Source organism: Falco cherrug, chromosome 5 (genome assembly GCF_023634085.1).
Source record: "Falco cherrug isolate bFalChe1 chromosome 5, bFalChe1.pri, whole genome shotgun sequence".
NCBI classification, from domain to species: Eukaryota; Metazoa; Chordata; class Aves; order Falconiformes; family Falconidae; genus Falco; species Falco cherrug.
In genome coordinates, this window is record NC_073701.1 from 61,570,101 (window position 1) to 61,588,209 (window position 18,109).

The 18,109-nt window shown below is 36.8% G+C and overlaps 1 protein-coding gene across 4 annotated transcripts in view; it reads right to left on the reverse strand.

Moving 5' to 3' along the window:
- The window catches only part of PPP1R12A (protein phosphatase 1 regulatory subunit 12A), a 121,966-nt gene that overhangs the window by 72,062 nt on the left and 31,795 nt on the right, over positions 1-18,109 (reverse strand). For 3 of the 4 annotated variants that reach the window (XM_055712122.1, XM_055712121.1, XM_055712124.1), the window contains exon 2: positions 4,578-4,708. The exons of the other annotated variant lie outside the window; for it this stretch is intronic. In XM_055712122.1, coding sequence (XP_055568097.1) covers positions 4,578-4,708 — 131 coding nt within the window. The remainder of the gene's footprint in view (positions 1-4,577; positions 4,709-18,109) is intronic. 4 annotated transcript variants of the gene reach the window in all.

The following is an 18,109-nucleotide window of genomic DNA, read 5'->3' on the forward strand; positions in this document are numbered from 1 at the left end:
AAACTGTCACTAAGTTATTTTTGAAAAATGCTTTTCTTATACTTGCTGAAAGATGCACCTTCCTTCATTCTGGCAAAAATGAAAAAGCATTCAAATTTAAGTAGTAAAACTGTACTGTAACCTCTAAATACTTGCAAACAACCTTCAAAACATATCAGCTACACACTCACAAGTAGGATGGTACAAAGCCCACAAAACTAATTCTTGAACAGAAATCTCTACCATTTCAAATATATTTTACATTAGTCTGGTACAACACAAAGCAGAGAGAAATAAAGAGTAAGCATTTAAAAATTATGTTTCTTAAATGCCACTCTGCACTGTTTTTCCTCCTCTGTTGCATTTTTTGCATTCTAAAAAGGATTTTCTTTATTGCCTGATACCAAAACAATACACAAGCTTTTCAACTGTAGAAGACATGTCAGATAAAAAAAAAATTATACATACCCAAACAGTTTTACAAAGGTAGTTTACACCCAACGGTTTTACAAAGGTAAAAGTAAGGGTCCTACCCATTAAATACCATCTTAAAGAATGTACACAAAATTTCCTACTGCATTAAATTTTGTTTCCACATAGCTATAATCTTTCAAAACATTTGATGCTGACTTTTAAATTCATACTAGCACAATCAAGAAAAAAGGCTCCTTTGTGTAAAGCTTTCATATATATATTAAAAAAATACAGAAGAATAGAAAAAGAGAACATGCTATACAAAATCCACCTGTTTGGGGAATTTTGAAGAATTTTAATTTAAAACATGTTCATATTACAATTACTTGTAAGCTATTTCACATGATCATAAACTAGATGAACACTAACTTAAGTAGGCAATTCTTAAATTAAACTATTCAAAGAATTTCTAGTAAGCTGAAGCACTTCCAGCACTTAAGGATTTCAGAAACAGCAACGGAAACAGAAGGAGCAGTCCTCCATGGCAACTTTTACTTTAAAGCACAACTCTCCACCCGCAACCAGCTAACACCTTTTTTCATGCTAAACTATGTTCTCTTGCTGTATTTTACCTGAAGTTCTGTAAGACTAACTTTTCTTAAACTGGAAGATGAATTATTTAGAGGAGATGGGAAGTGTATTCATGAGGAGGTGGTTGTTCCAAAGGAGAAAACTGAAATGGGAAAGATGCGAGAAGATGCCACAGGACTGGTGAATGCAGTGGAGGCTGACAAGGAATGTACCTGCAGTGAGAAGTCCATTAGGCAGACAGTGCAGTTAGCGAAAGCAACATAAAAACCATGGCACCAATTCACTCAGCCCATTAGCAATTAGCAGTGCCAAAACATGACTGAAGTGGTGGCTCCCTGAGATACCCAGAGGTTTTTTGGAGAAGCTCCCTACCACCTACTGTACTTCTCTCAGATCTCCAGCACATGGGTGTACTCACTCGGGAACATCTGAGCAGCAGCAGGTGCTACTAAGAACAATGTGTATGTTAGAGGGAGAGAGAGAACACAAGAGGATCAAGTGTCCAGTGAAAGCACAGCAAGATGGGAAGGTTCCCACATTGATCAAACAGGCAGGCACCGTTCTGTATCAAGCTAAAGTGACTCCCAGTCATTCCCATTTACCATACATAGTAGGAAATGGGTGTTAGAAGCAAATGGATGGAACACAGAAAGAGCAGTTGAACTGTGAGATTGAGTACTGACTCAATTATAAAAGCAGTCCGAATAGAAAACTTTCTCACTCTATAAAAAACACATTAACCACCTCAAATATAATCCTCTGGAAGTCAAAAGGCACCAGAAGAAGAAAAGCTATCACAAAGATTGTACTATAAAGGTTTGTAATGATTCAACTTTTCTTTATTTTGAAAGCAGAACCAAGGTTTTACAACCTATTAATAGATCTATGAACTTCAACACACCCCAACTCAGTTATACTGCACAGACTCTAATCCTAGTGATGAATCACACAAGAGTAACCATGCAACATTAACAGAACTTCTGTTTTCTTTCCCCCTCTTTTAAGCTTAGAAAGTGATGTACACACATACATGAAGAATGTTAAGGTTGAAAGGTGAACATAGTCACCATGCTGAGGATGTGCTAGAAAGTCTCTAAATTAAAATCTAAACGCAGAAATGCATTTCATAAACAAAAATTATATCCATCCCCTCGCTCTGTTGCTTTCTTAGATGTAATTTTAGATTTTGAGATATGAAAACTTGAAATAATGAAAGTATGCTATCAAGCCACATTTTTCTTCTTAATTATAAAAATATAAACATTGTAAACAATCGGTATATTCACTAAATTTGCATATTTGGAGGATTTTTACATATTTCAAGAGAAATACATTCCACCTGTTTACATCTGAAAGAAGTCCTAAGAAGACTTAAGATGGAAGCAGAAATAGATTGTCGAGCCTCCAATTTGGGAAGCTCTACAAAGCTGTGCAACAAGCAGTTTCACAGGAGGAGGAAAAAGGGAAGCCCAGGTCAGAGACTTCACAGCCCTTCACTAACAAAGTTAGGAAACACCAGAACCTATTCCCTGACTCTCTCTTGCACCTTGCGAGAAAATAGGAAATGAAAAGAAGTTCTGAACAAAAATGCTACTACATATCATACAGGACAGAACGATGACAAGCTATTAGCTGTGATCTTTTCAGAACTATATATTTACTCAAATCAAATGCTCCCTTCCATGAACCAGAACATTTAGTGCTAAAAATGAAACGTATCAGATTCAGCCAGAGACACACACAAACATCCTCATGCTTCCCAAGAAAGATGCATCATCACTAAAGAAGGTGCTGGATCCAGCATGTACTATGGGCCAAATAAAAATCAAATCTCTAACCTCTCGTAATTTATTCGGTCATCTTTTTATCTTCCCAGTTTTGCCTCAGCTGCAAATTCTGCTGTCAGTTTTGTAAATTATTTGAAGCTGAGCTCCTAGAGAAGCAGTCTGAAGAAAACCTAAACTCCGTGGGCCTCATTAGATACAAATATTGCTCCATTCAAGTCAGGTTACCCTTCTCAGCCGTATGTGTGAATTTGTTTGAACAGTTTATCTTCAAAACTCTGTGAACCTTAAAAACACTGCTCTTCCAACAGCTTAGATGTCCCACATCCCACAGGATTACACTCCAATAATCTCTTTTTTTTCAAGGATATCTACAGAAAACATGTAGAAAGGTATTGTCTGAGAGTATGAAAAACACATGGCTGTCTTTAACAATATTACAGATTTCAGATACTCAACAGTGAAAAAGTGTCTTGTGAACAAGGGACATCACTCTCTTCCATAAACTTATGCCTACATTAGGCTGCAATGCCAAACCAAGAACATTTATTCAACTTTTTCCTACTGTTGAAAAAAGGCAGGTGTTTTACCTTCACTAAACTGAAGAAAGGCTTATATTATCTGTTTGTACAGAAATTCTTGTCATAGTATAGCCAACAAGTAAACTTTTCCAGCACACATGCAAGGGAGATTACACCATCAAACATCTGCACAGTGTAGAAAGACAGGTTGCAGGAGTCAGCAGTGACACAGTGTCCCAGTTACAAAAAGGATATACAAAACACTTCACTGTACGAACACCCCAAAAAAAATTTTCCCAGTGAAAACAATATACAAGAGTCTCCAGAATTTTTCTCTTCCCTTAAGATTCAAGCAATCAAAACTCTCAAACTCACAGAACATCAATAAACAACTCCCTAAATTTACAATTTCCATCTTTTGCCACTGCAATTAGTACAGCAACATAATTACATGATAAAATACCATTCTGTATTTTATCCAGGTCTTACACTGGATCAGACATCACACTGTGTTTAGCAGAACTAATGAACTTTGTGTTTACCCAAAGGGCCTTTAGAAAGACACCATTAACTTTTTTACTGCAAGAACAGCACCCTGAACAACATACGCCACACATTTTCTCAAATTAATCATAACTTCAGGTCAAACCAGACAACCTCAGGAAAAATTTGATTTTAGCATATCTTCAGTACCCCTCAACAGGCTTCAAGAATAACAAGAAAATCACTCCTGGAATTTAGCACTGAGTAAGCTTTAACTAATACCATAACAGGCATCTAACTTCAACTGCAAAATTTTGCTCCACAGCCAAAATAATTAGCAAAAGTCACCACTTTATACCACACCTGAAAAACAGAAGTTTCAAGACTGCAAATACCATTGCAAAATTACTTTCCTACATTGTAGACTTATCCTGGGATAATGTTTCAGACTACTAGTGAAATGTAAATTTGAACTTTCTGTGCCTTCCCCCCGTAACAACCCTTCTACAGAGGAAAACAATTTTTAAAAAAATCATTTGGCAGCCATGAACAGTCTTAAATGTTTACGTCTTACAGCTACCTAGGATACAATATAAGAAAGCTAGAAAGAGAAAATGCAATGCACAAGTAGTTATGCATACGGCACACTTCACAATCAACGCATAATATAAAAGCATTCTCTCTCACTGCACATCCCAGAGGCAACTAAAAAGACAATTTATGAATGCCATCTGCTTCTAGTGCCTCTCTAACAATGTATTAGTAAAATACATGTATTTCAAAAAAAAAGAGGAAAAAGTCTTACTCTGCTATATCAAGATATCCACAGGAAGCAGCTGCATGTAGAGGTATCCAGCCTTCATTATCTGGTTGATTAATATTTGCTCCATTTTCCACCAGAAATTTCACCATATCTACGTTATCATCTATACAAGCCTATAAAGAAAGAAAGATTTAAGAAATAAGTTCATATTAAAGCTATTCTACAACACTGTGCATCTTTAAGCAACACCTTCAGGAAAAAAGGTAAGCATTTTCAGGTCTGATGAGGGAGTAGGGTTTATTTGTCAGGATTTGACTGTTAAGACAGGAAGAATGTGAGGGAAAAGCAGCAGGTGTTACAGATTTGTAATAAAAAGTCCTTAAATTCAAACAGTTTTAAAAAAAACCAACAAATATTATTTCCTCAGGTAAATTTGTTCCAGTTTGCTGAGGAGCCATTTAACCCCCCCCCCCGCAACCTTATTCTCCAGTACAAAGTGGTTCCCGTTATAAATCCTCCAGGCCCTCACTCCATCACAGACCCAGCTCAGTCACTTCAGCGGATATTACAATTGAATAAACACTTCATACACCACGAAGTAGACTTGTGACCAGGAGATGGGGAGTAGTTTGGTAAACAATACCATAACATGGTTTTAATTATAATGCAGTTGAGACTAAGGAGTATGGAAGGGGATGCTGCGTTGCATTTCAACAGCCCCCTGCTGTTTTCTACTGCAGCATTTTCTATACCACCACAGATCTTTTAACAGTCTATTAATCACTGCTATTTATAAACCTGAGTATCAATTTGGCACACTGCAGAAATACTATCATTTGTGCCCATCTCTTAATTACCAAGCAAACAGTGTTGCCCAGATGCAGAACTACTGTCATTCTCCAGATCCCCATCTTGACTGGCTCCTATTTTGCCTTTCTTCTCTGCGTTTGAGTGTTTTTCTCACAGGGTGCTCAGGGAGTTTTCTTGCCAACTTCCATACTGCTGCCCTTAAAAGGGCAGAGCAACAGAGAGAAAAGTCCCTCTGCATTTCAGGACAGCAAGGACTCAAAACAGCTAGACCCCACAAGACTGGTATTAATTCTGTAGCTTAATAAATCAACAATACTACATAACCAGAAGGCTGAAATGAGAACTTTTACCGCTGGGCTCCTAAATCCTAGAGAATTATGCCTCTAATTAAATGCAATTAAGGTATAAACTCTACCTTTCAGAATACTTTTACAGCAATGAAGACTGAAAATTATATACTGCTTTATTATGGCAAAACCCCTCAGATCTCCTTATTTAAGCAATTGTGCCTTCATAATATTCACCAGTTCATTATAAGTACTATAAATTTATAAAAGAAAACTTTGGAATTGCCTAAGCATTTTTAAATACAGATCTTTTAATATTACATTTCAATATGCTGCACACTCATATATCTTAAAATCCTCTGAAATTCATCTGTGAAATAATCTGTGAAAAAAGGATATCCTAAAATTTATTAACACTAATTAAAAAAAAACAACAAAGAGCCAGACCATCTGGTTCTGACAGAACTCAACACTGAACAATTCTTGCCCATTTTTCAAGTATACATAAGAAAAATTGGCAAGACATACTCAGAAAAATACTGTTGCTAAGTGAATCAAAAGCTTACATATGCAGCACATTAAAAGACATATGACTAAGTGGCTAAAAATATTTGACCAAATTTAGGCAGTTTATTGTGCCATACATGGCAAGAATCAGGAGAACTCAAATACACTTCTCACGTGTTATCAGAGATTGCATATTCATGACAAGCAAAGATAAACAATCTGTGAGATTATATACATTTTAGGATGACAGAAGAGTAGCTATTAAGATAATAATTTACTTGCATATGCAAATGGGAGAGTACTGGCATTACTAGTGATCACATTTGTGAGGTTTAAATAATGTTCCTCGTAACTAATTATACAATCTGAACAACTGCTCTAGCAATTTTATTATGGAACAACAGAAGCCACAGAAGCTGAAGTTGATGAAATGGAAGACAGTTGTATAATGTAAAAAATATGACCTTTGAGCTTCCTTAAACAAAGATTACTTAAAAATGAGCTTTGTACCGGAAATATTTTATAGAAAACCCACTGTGGCCTCCAAGAAGATTATTACCTATTTTAACATGAAGAAAAGCAAATGCAACTGATCCCGTTGCTGAAGAACACACATATAATACGTCCTATTTCTCCTTGTCTCCTTTTTCCCCTTAACAGCACCACCGGCAGGTGTTTGACAGACCCCGTCACTCTCAGCACTACCCACATGAAAGACACCTCTGACTATCAGCAGGTACCTTAAGTCAGAACAGCAAGAAAGAAATGTTACAAAAGCAACTTTATCTCAATGTTTTTCCATTTCTACTCTGCTTGTCATTGCACTATCTTCGTGGTCACTTCTAAATGCAATATTTATCAAGTGCCAGAAGTGCCTCTGTTGTGAAAGACTGACATCTCAACCCCAAAAGGAAAACTTGTCAAAACAGCATGATAAACTTAAAGCAACAGCCTCTGAAGTCTGCCTTTCTAGGCCTCAGCATGGAAGTTATTACAAAGGAAAAAGAAACATACATGCAACGTTGTTAGTGACTCAGAAAGATAAATTCCCATGATGACCCTGTCTCAGCCTATGCACAGAGGACAGGTAGCACAGGCCTTCCTCTTTCACGTCTGCTACAGTCCTTCCAGAATTAATCTTAGTTTTTGGTGTTTGCCTCCCCATGTCCCTTCCTTCACGGTCCTTAGTTCTCACTTAGAGTCTCAGTTACCATTTAGTGAAACAACAGGTCATCCTAAAGCTCTTCCCAAGTGCTTGCTAGCCACCACACCTGTAGAGCACACATGCTAGCCAGCTCCTGGGGCAAGAAGAGCAGCATAGGAGTTCAGGCTCAAGATTCCCTTGATCCCATGCACTGGTTCTGTCAATCAACACTATTCCCAGTCTCCACAAACTGGTAGAAAGGCAGCATTTCTGCATGAAGCACTCATTACGCTGCCAAATTTGATGTAAGTTAGCCAATGGTCCCCAAACAGAGCAACAGCTAGACAGTACCATCATATAAACCTCGTTTCCTTTGGGAACTGATTTAGAAACTTGGCTAATTAGTCACAATGGAAGCAAAACAAAGTTGATAATACAAAGTCTGGTTACCTTTTCTGATAAGAATGGAGATGGTATCTCAAAGGAAGTATATTAAGGCCCGGGAAAGAAAACTGCTTTCTGTTTGTACAACCCGAAACCTGGACTACAAAGACCAGCAAAGCTCAGCAGTGCCTGGCTCCCACACAGACCAACCCTAAGTAGGTCCAACTTGCCCTGGAAACAACATGCCTATGTTAAGTGAAACAACATTTTAAAGGGGATAACCAGAACACTGCTGAACATGCTAGATTTTAACTGCCTTCACCATGACTTTGCATCCCAGTGCAAGCGGCATGTGATCTAGCTGGCTCTCATTACTATCAAGTATTAAGTACATAGGTGAAGGGTAGGTAGACCTAAGTTATTAAGCAACCTTAAAAATAGCTAGCTTTAGAAGAGGTATCTAGAGTGCTTAGTTCCTCAGTAGGTAACCACCCAAAGAATTCAGCAGACAGCACTTCCTCCCAAAAGACAGGAAAAACAAGTGTGCATTAAAAACGAAACAAAACAAAAAAACCTCAGAAATCTTGTAGGGAAAGAGGCAATCAATCAGTTATGATTACTGTCCCACATATATGCGGCAAAGCTATACAGTTATGTATCTTACATTGGACTACAATTTTTATTGTTTCTCATCAGTGATGAGATCTAATGAGGCAATGTCATCTAACAAGGTTTAGATCTTTGATTTTTTTACCAGGATGTTCTAGAGAATAAAACCTAGCTTTTACTGTTACCTGCTTAGTATCCTGATCTATTCCACAACTTAAGATACTTTGCCTCTGATAGCAGAAAATAAACATTGTATGTTTAACCTGTCATCACATTTCCTTTTTCCTTATTACTCTTAGTACGGAAAGGAGTCAAAAATATTAGCACAACATAATACGTTTGACTTAAAGGGATAAAACAAGCCAAACAACCATTCTGAATTCCTGTGGGAACACTGGAAAGAGGAGAAAGACCTCATGCAGTGGCCTGGAGAATAGTTTATCTCTTCCTTTGATTTATCTAGTGATCCAAGTCCAGTGAGTCCAATGGGAACTAAGCAGGACATTAACATCTTTGTTAATGTACCCGAGAATCAAATTAAGGGAGGGCATCACAACACCTAGCAGCAGAGCTGGTTAAAAGTGGTTCCTGTTCTCTTCACCCTGGATTGCTTGCTCCCTCTGCCATGACATACCCCACCTTAATAGCTATGCTGACATACTTTGCTGAACTAGATCTAAAGTGGATCAGAAAAGCAAATAGAATTTAAATAAAATAAGAAAAGGACAGCAATATACTATTATCTTTATCTGAGTAAAGCAGAAATGCTTTGATTATATTAAAATGTGTTTTATATTCAGATAAATCTTGTTCTGAAATTCATCTTCATGTCCTAATTACACTATCAGAGAGACAACATTTTGTTTTGCTGTGAAATTTCACCCCTTACAAAACCTGTGTTAAAGCTTCTTGTTTCAAACCGACATTTTCCAAAGAACACATTTCTAAATTTGCAACCACTTCTACTACTCCTACTTTTAAATGTACCCCATTTTAGCCTATTTTCTTGTTTGTACAGACTTCCTAAGGAAATCACATTACTCGCTCTGTCTTACCTGGCTGTCCTACCTCTTTCATTTTCAACTAAAATTGAGACAGGAATAGAGGTTGAAGAGAATTCACTACTTGTCACGAAAAGGTGGTTAAAGGACAAGACAGCGCAGTTCACAGTGTGAACTCAACGATTACCACTTCTAATTTCTATCTGGCCCTCCAGCAAGCTCAGCACCACCAGATAATCCTCACAGTTGCAACACTGGTCTCAGCCTGCAATGATTTTTACCCTCATGAGGAAAAGTTTTGTTAGGACAGAGGACATTACAGTTCACTAGTCACACTGTTTATGAACATCTTCTGCTCATCTTCACTCTCCTTGGGGGGGTGGGGGGGAAGAGTAAGCTTACATATTGCAATTCTTAAATTTATTTTTTTCTTTCAATAAACCTCATTGAGAAGGTATAAAAAGAAGTTTGTTTGAAAGATCCAAAGTCAGCTTGAGCAACACTTTCCACTTTTGGCAGGTCACATATTTATGCTGCACATTAATTAACAACACAGCACAGAAGTGAAGTGGCAGTACGGCACACAAAAAGTAAACATAAGCCTTACCTAACTTCCAAGCTAGAGACCTGAGGTAACCTGGCAGTTATAGCCACTAGAACAAAGGAAGAATAATTTTTGCACCTTAAATTTGTTTGTAGGTCATTAATTCAATATTTTCATATGTAGTATAAGATATTAAGAGTCTAATATTAGTAATGCAATGTCCTAAGACTCACTGAGTATTTAGGAACATTTCCAGGATAAAGGGTAATAAGAATGACCAACAAAAATTATGTCATGAATTTTTAGCGATTATTACATTTATTTACTATTTAAGGAATCACTGACAAAATTATGTATTTTACATTAGCTGAGTGTTCTTTTCAATATATTACATACAGGGTGGAAAGACTACTGTTGATGTTCACATTTACGGTGCAAAACAGGACAGTATTGGTGTTGTAAGAGAACTTCAGGCACTAATCTAGTATTACAGATGACAAATGTTGCTCAATTATGAAATTAAGTATAATCTTTCCAGTGTTCACTTAGCCAACCCACAAGTCGTAGCTTCTATTTTTCAGTGAGCTGGAGTAATACTCAGTATTTCTGCATACTGACAAAATCTAGTTTTAGGATTGCATATTTTACTTTTTTAAAGCATGCCTACTCATATAAATGGAACAGTTCACCATGCAAATATTATTGATAAACCAGTAATATTACCCTTTTGCTACACTTGTGTTATTTTAACTTGTTTGTAAATATTGCGTGTATGGTGTATGTATTATTTTTAGTTAAGAATGCCCTACTCCTTAAAATCCTGGAGAGCTGGTCCATAGTCCATACAAAATTGTTAAAATTATAGTTGCCATATCCCATAACTCAAATTAACAAATAATTTCAAGAGCATCTCATTGCTTCTGAAAGTTCTGGCAGTTTCAAGCTTATTATATTTATCTCACCCCAGAATATAAGTCAATCTTGGCATAAATGTCAATGTCAAACCCTTTCCCCCACTGCAGGGCAGCAAACTTTTCTCTGGAGAAATTTCTTGGAAACGTTTCACTTATAAACATAGAAAATGAGAATCCTTTTAGACACCTGCAAAAGCAGGTGGGCAAGATATCTCCTAAGGAGAAAATACTACTTGAGGCTGATGCAACATTTCATGTCCATTCAAGTCTCATGGGGAAGGCATGCAGAGACTATTGAAACCAAGCATCCATTAACCATCATTATTTAATTTGAATGCTGCAGAGCTGTCAAACATTGACAAAAATAAATCATTCCAGAACTCAAACTTCTCTAGCTATTAATTCCACTTCATGTAAACACCTTGTCATACGCATGAGTATTATCTCCACACAAGTTCACTTCAGCTCCAAGAGGTGGATAAACCAGGAGCTACACAAAATTGGTAACTGTTTAGCTCAAATATTCAGTAAGAGCATAATGTAATTTCTATACTACAATTTTGCCTTGTTTTCTCTGCTACACTGGACTACTAAATTACATGCCTTTAAACTTTGCTAGTTTAGAACTTATAATCAAACCTGTAAACTTAATTAAGGGCACAACTGATGAAAAAAACTAAAATCTATCACTGTTGAGACTAATAGAATCTAAATGTTATAAAACTGATTTCACACGGACTTCCTATTATTTAAACCCTAATGAATGCTTAATCATAGTTCTTAATCAGGACTGTAACAGAATACATATATTTAAATAGTTTTAGCGTGTTTCAAGTAGAGATAGAATTATTCTTGACCTCTAACCTTGTGCCAAGATAAAACAAGGGGAAGAGGAGAGTTGGCCCTGTTATTTACTATAACCACATATGCTACCATTTCTGTTAGCAACCCCAATAATGGATCAAGACTCACTCTAACAAACATTACATGGACAAAACAACCCAGTCTAATGCCTGTATTGTTGGTTTAGCCGGAAACAAAACCCCAACTATTCCAGGCTACCTAGTATTACATGCAAATTTACTTTCAAATAAGTATTTGTTTTCTTTTTTAGCTGCATGCACATCTATTTTCAGGAACGCTTGAAATTCCCACACTAAAAAGTTCTCTTAGTTAAATCTACCATAATAAATGTTTACTATTAAACTTTAATGGTATTCATTTATTTCAACTTAAAGAAAAATCTCAAGACAACCTGCCAAAAAGTATCTGGAAAAAGCCTGCCAAAAAAACCCAAACACTGCTGGGAAAATTAGATGTCATGGAAAAAAATGCTAGCCCTTTTTAATATAAAACATTATTTTAGAAGAGATCAAACAGCATTCAAAGACTAAAATACTGATACTGGAGCAGATCTATTTGCCTTAATGCCCTTTTTCCTTCTGGGTCAATATACTGCCATGAAGTTGGTGAAGACACTGGACACAAAGGACTCCAGGAAGCAACCTTTGCCTAAACTTCACACAAATGAGGCTTCTCTCTTAAACTCACGGTATTAAGTACCTAAGAAACAACTTCTGCTGTTCTTTCTGGTTTAATTTAAAAACAAAACTAGTACATTCTGTTGAACAACAGGACTTGCTTCTATGTAGATTCAGGCTTCTTAGCTTTATAATCACACTGCAGGTGAAATAGCATGAGTTTACTGGGCAAAATGGAGGAATGAAGATCTGACTGACAGCATGGTATTACAGCTAGTATGATGTACAAATTCACAAGCTGTCTTGCACCCTGGAGGCTCAGGCAGGTATGTATGAATTACATATGACAAGACTCTCATTTTAGCTACGCGTTGTTGTTGAAACCTACACCACTTGTCCAGCAGCAAATTTGTGAATCTGGGAGTTAAATCCAGAACGAAATTTCAGACTCAATTTCATAAATGGCTTTCTCGCTCTTTTGGCCTATGCCTTCGCAGATGGATTTCTGAGGCAATTTCAACAGTGGTGGGTGATGCACCATGCTCGGCAGGACGCATACAACCCTCCACATCCACCTCCTGACAGGTAGAGAAGTAGTCTTTATTCATTGAAAATCAACGTTTTTTAGGAGTAAACAAAATTTTCATACTGTAAAAATACAGTGCCATTATGCAGCTATGCTTTCTTTAAGCATTTATTGTTATAATTTTGGCAGATAGTGATTAGTTTTCACAGTCACACAATGTGTAAATACTAAAATTCAGAAAGGGAAGGCAGTGTCATATAGTATATATGTACTTCTGTCCAAGTCTAATTCAAGAACATGCCAATTTTATTTCAAATACTTAAGTCTTTTCATGAGTAAACATAATCTGCTTTTAGTATATGGGCAACTAAACAAGATCATGTGCCGAAGCAGCTTTTTAATTTAAAATACCTAACATACTGATACCCTTCAATACCTGTTCTTAATCAAATTAATCACCTAACAAAACAAAAAGGCATCAAGAAAACTTACTAGAGGAATCCATTTATATAAACAGGTTGGTTAACTCTTATGTTCTTTGGATTAAATGTAAACCACGTGCTGAGTTTCCCTTTTTTCCTCTGCTTCTGACTATCACCTCTATAGAGCTCTGAGTTCTTTGGAGAAGAAAACTGTGCTGCCTTGGAAAAAAACCAAACCTGACCACATCTATCAGCACTTCACTGTGAATTCCAATGGGCTACATTAGTGATCTAGTCGTCAACTGACATGTAATCTTCTGCTTTAGCAGGATCTAGGGGAAGTATTCATTGCTTTCTAATTTTAGCCAAGTGAAGTGACAAAGCTAAGTAGAACGGAAGTAATAACTCTGAATTTAATAAAAACAGTGGTAACCATTCAATCAAGGGAGAAAAAATACACATGTTGGTAGAACATACTAAACTAAGCAAGACAGACTCTCTGTGTGCTCACTTTCCTACTACACACTGTTGACAGTGAAAAGTACCTTTAACAGAAAAAAACCAAGACTACAGATACAAAAAGGCAGTAAGACACTCAAATTTGCAACTGTGATTACTTCATTCAGTCAGCACTTGCCATGTGTGGTTTTATCCTCATCATTATGCAATATATTAGTAGTAAAAGCATATTTTTGGTAAGCTGGTAAGGCTGGTATCATTCAGGGCTTTTTTCCTAAGTAGGGGAACCTATGTAAATAAACAACTAATTTGTATAGTTTAACAGAATAGAACCAAAAAGTACATACAAAGTATAAATGATACATCAGTTAGATCTATAAACATCCTCTATGTAAAAAAAAAATAAAATTATGTAATCATGTCATGCCTGGATGGAAACAAGAATTAAATTAGAAGTAAAAGTGGCATTTTGAATTGCTTAAGCATTAATCAAATTACCTTAAACATGGCAAATATATTAGCTTATCAAAACTGTATTTTGTACACAAACTCAATTAAACAAAAGTAGTACTACACAAACAGGAAACAAGTAATTGTTTCTCATTTTTAAGGAAAGAACATATCGCTACTCTTACCTTCTGCTCCTAGGCTGGGAAAAGAAAAGTTATCCCTCTCTAATATAAATACAAGTCCCAGTAAATTTTTCAATTTGTGATCAAATTCACAACTCACTGAATTGACTAAATAAATCAGAAAGCATTTTCAGCTCTTCAAAAATGCTATTAAGTCTTGAAGCTGCATATATTGCAAATCAGCAGGCTCAGGATGAAAGCAGAGTATTCTGACAGTCTCACTAAAATTTTTGCAAAAAACCAAGGACTGTCTAAAAAATTGAATAGAGTTTTAGTGAAATTATCCAAAAGCAGATCAGCCAAACTTGTTATGGTAATGCACAAAAAAAATACAGTTTCTTTCTTAAAACTGTAATTTTTAATACAGATTTTGCCTATTCAGATAGTAAGAAGGTAAGAAACCTGCAGCTTCCCGTCCCCACAACCCTGCAGGTGTCAGACAACCCCTTATTAGAAGTAACACCTCAGTGCTCTTCAGGGCAGCCCTAGCTCCAAAGCAGGGCAAAACAGACAGGTTGATAACCTTGTTAAACATTTTGAACACCTAAAGACAGCACAGTGTGTTCTACAACCATGAGTAATGTATACACATTTAAACTTCACTTTTCAACAGAAAAAGCAAGAAGCAGCTCTCCAATTTTCCTTTTTAGAAAAGACTGGCTGTCTTTTCTATATATATACACATATATACATAACTACATTTTAAAATAGCTCAATTCATTTCTGACTTCAGAAATATAGTCAGTCCAAAACCTAAAGAAACTATGACCTGGTTAGCTTTCTGATTTTGAAGGAATTACTCGGGGGAGCACATAAAGTATAGACAATGCTAGAAAATTCAGTGTCAGGTAATTTCCATATTCCACATTGCTGGTAAACATACAATGTCACTTCAAACAACCCATCCAAAGCCTTTTTTCTTCTTATTTAATCTGCACAAAAAAAATGTCACATTGATTCCCAAAAGGTAAGGTGCAACAGACAAAGGTCACCAAGACTCAAATAAATCCTCTGCAAGTATAAGATCAACTCAGAATAGACCTAAAGCCAAAATTCAAGTCAGACTAGGCACTTCAGGAATCCCTTCGAAGTTAAATAAGGGTGCACGTATGCTGTGCCTTTGCTAAATTTGCTAAACAATCTCTGAAAATAAAGTGCATTGCCACGTTTTAGTATAGTTAACAAAACTGTTTGTACAAACAAATAAGGAGTTGATGATCAAATGCACTACAAGCCTCCGTCAAGTATAAAGAATATATATATATATAAAAAAAAAGTATTCCACACCGTTTTCTGAAAGGCTTGCTATGCAGCTGTTCATCTACACAGATATGGTCTGCAGCTTCTAAAAAAGGCATTTTTGCCACAGTGTAACTTAATACTCTATTGTCAATACGTTAGCCACGTCACGAACTTGCTGAGCAAACCCTCACTGGCTGGAATGAAGAGGAAACCTGTGCTCACTTCCATGTGCTTCCTCTGCCCTGGCAGCAGTCCCAGTGCCACCTCCAACAACCAGCTTTTGACTGTATCCAAATCTTGTACCAGCATGAGAAAACAGCCATGAATACTTCTTAAAAGAGACATCTAACAATTTCATCTCCAGCCACAACATAAGAACGACATCCACCCTGTGAACTTTCTCTCTCCCAAAAGATGACATCGAAGTACCAGCTTTGGCATCGGTTTCCCTCTGGCCTATCTAAACAGGAAATACTTTGGTACAGTTGTCCCATTAGAAACTCATTAGGACAGATTAATGAAGAAACTGCAAGTAATCACAAATTCCTAGAAAACTGATTACATCCCAATTACACTGAAAAATGGACGGAAAGACAACAGCCAACAAGTAAAATCAAATTTCATACAGATTAATCTATAACAGTATATACCAGTATACATACATAATACATGGCATTTTAAAAGGGCCAATTTTCAAGTCTTTCTTTTTTTTTTTTAAATAGGTATCACATGGACCAGAAGCCATTATTCTACAAAACAATTTGATTAGGAAGTTATAGTAGTAGAGAGATAAAGGAAAGGAATGGCAGCAATTAAAAATAAAATATTTAACAAATAAAACTGAAAATCAAACAGCATAAGTAACAGAGCAGAAATTTGGAAAGGAAAACTATGAACATCAATGAAAAAAACTCAGATAGCAGGGGCAGGAATACTAAAGCATTTTTAAAATATATTAAGAGGAGGAAAAAACTAGCAAGGATATAGGCCATATATATAGAAAAATAATACAGGAGAGAGAATTTTTTGACAAATATCTCCACTTTGTGTTTTGAAAGAAGCAGAAAGTTTTACCTGTCTTGCATAATGGGCATTATATGCCTTCTAGTCTATTAGTAATAAAGACCAAAAACTCGCAGATCACTATTTAGCTCAGCAGACCTTGGTAATACAAGTCACAAGTATGCTTATGCAGCTCTCTAGCTACTATTCACGAGCTTAAGGCAGCTTCAAGTTTGCCAATATTTATTTTCTAAACAGATCTTGAAATACCTGGGAAACAGCAGAGGACTGTTAACACTGTACCAGCACTGCAAAGCAGTAACACAGATGCCTAAATGAGCTGGCTTGTCAGTCATACTGGATAAAATAAATTAAAAAAAAAGACATAAAAAAAAACCATCCATGTGACAGATACCAAGATAACTGATGCTCATTAGGCTTACTAGCAGGAAGGCAATACCGTGCCAACACACCTGTATTGCTTCATAGGCTTGCTAGGTTCACCAAGCACAGTTGTTTTTGCACTATGGAGCCAGACTTGATCAACACTGAAGGACCCCAGCTGACACACACTCCTGAGACTTAGGGCACCAGCAGATACAGTTTTGAACCAACAGGGGTCCAACAAGGCTTCTTAAGCTTGTACCCCTGCCAGATGAAGGTTGACTCCACACAGAGCAACTGTTCCTAAATGTTCATGCAAGCTTATTAGCAAAGACACCTTAGGCGCAGAACCTGACCAGAGGACACCTTAAAGTATGTCTCCCCAAATCAGAGTTAAACAGATTTCTCATTTTGGCCACAGTCATCACGTCAAGTATCAAAGACCAATGCCATCATTTTGGCAGACAATGCATGAAAAGCCAGCAGAAATTGAGTATTTTTAAGAAGCAGTTCTCTAAGACTGCATCTGCAACAAGCATTACTGTTCTTCTCAAAGCATTAAAGGGAAAAGCAAACCAGAGTCCTCAGCTCCATAGTTACTCTGATACAGGAGGAAAGGAAGATACACAGTTGGCTTTTGGTGACTATATTAAGAGACTCTGTATACTAAGAATGTTACATCTTTGATCAATATATATTGTGAAAGCAGCTTATTTTTCCTCAAACTGCCACGTGTGCTCCAGTACTGACAATCTCTCCAGCCTCATTATGGTGTATTTGTATACTACGATTCACGCCGTAACAGCTTCACCACCGCCACCCAACACAGATCTGCAGCATCCCACATGGCTGGACTTAAGGACTCTCCAAGCCACAGCTGTGGTCACTGCCTATTCTGTGTGGCACAACCTGCGCTGCTGAAGAGGTCGAGCTTGCTGTCCCCTATTCCTCTGCAAATGTCTAGGGAAGAACTTTGAAAAAGGGCAATGCTACAGCTGTATTTTCCCCACCCTCTACAGAGCCCTTGGCCCTCAAGAACCAGGTTATCTCTGTGTAAAGGTAAAACTGTAGTCTAATAACCTCTAAATTTTCCGTTTCTCATTAACTTTCTGAAAAGCAGTTTTATCCAAGTAAGCAAGCAACAAAAAGATACTGTACCTACTGTACAAATATCTTTTTTTTTGTTTATTGTTACTGCAACTGTAACAGTATACATGCCAAAATCA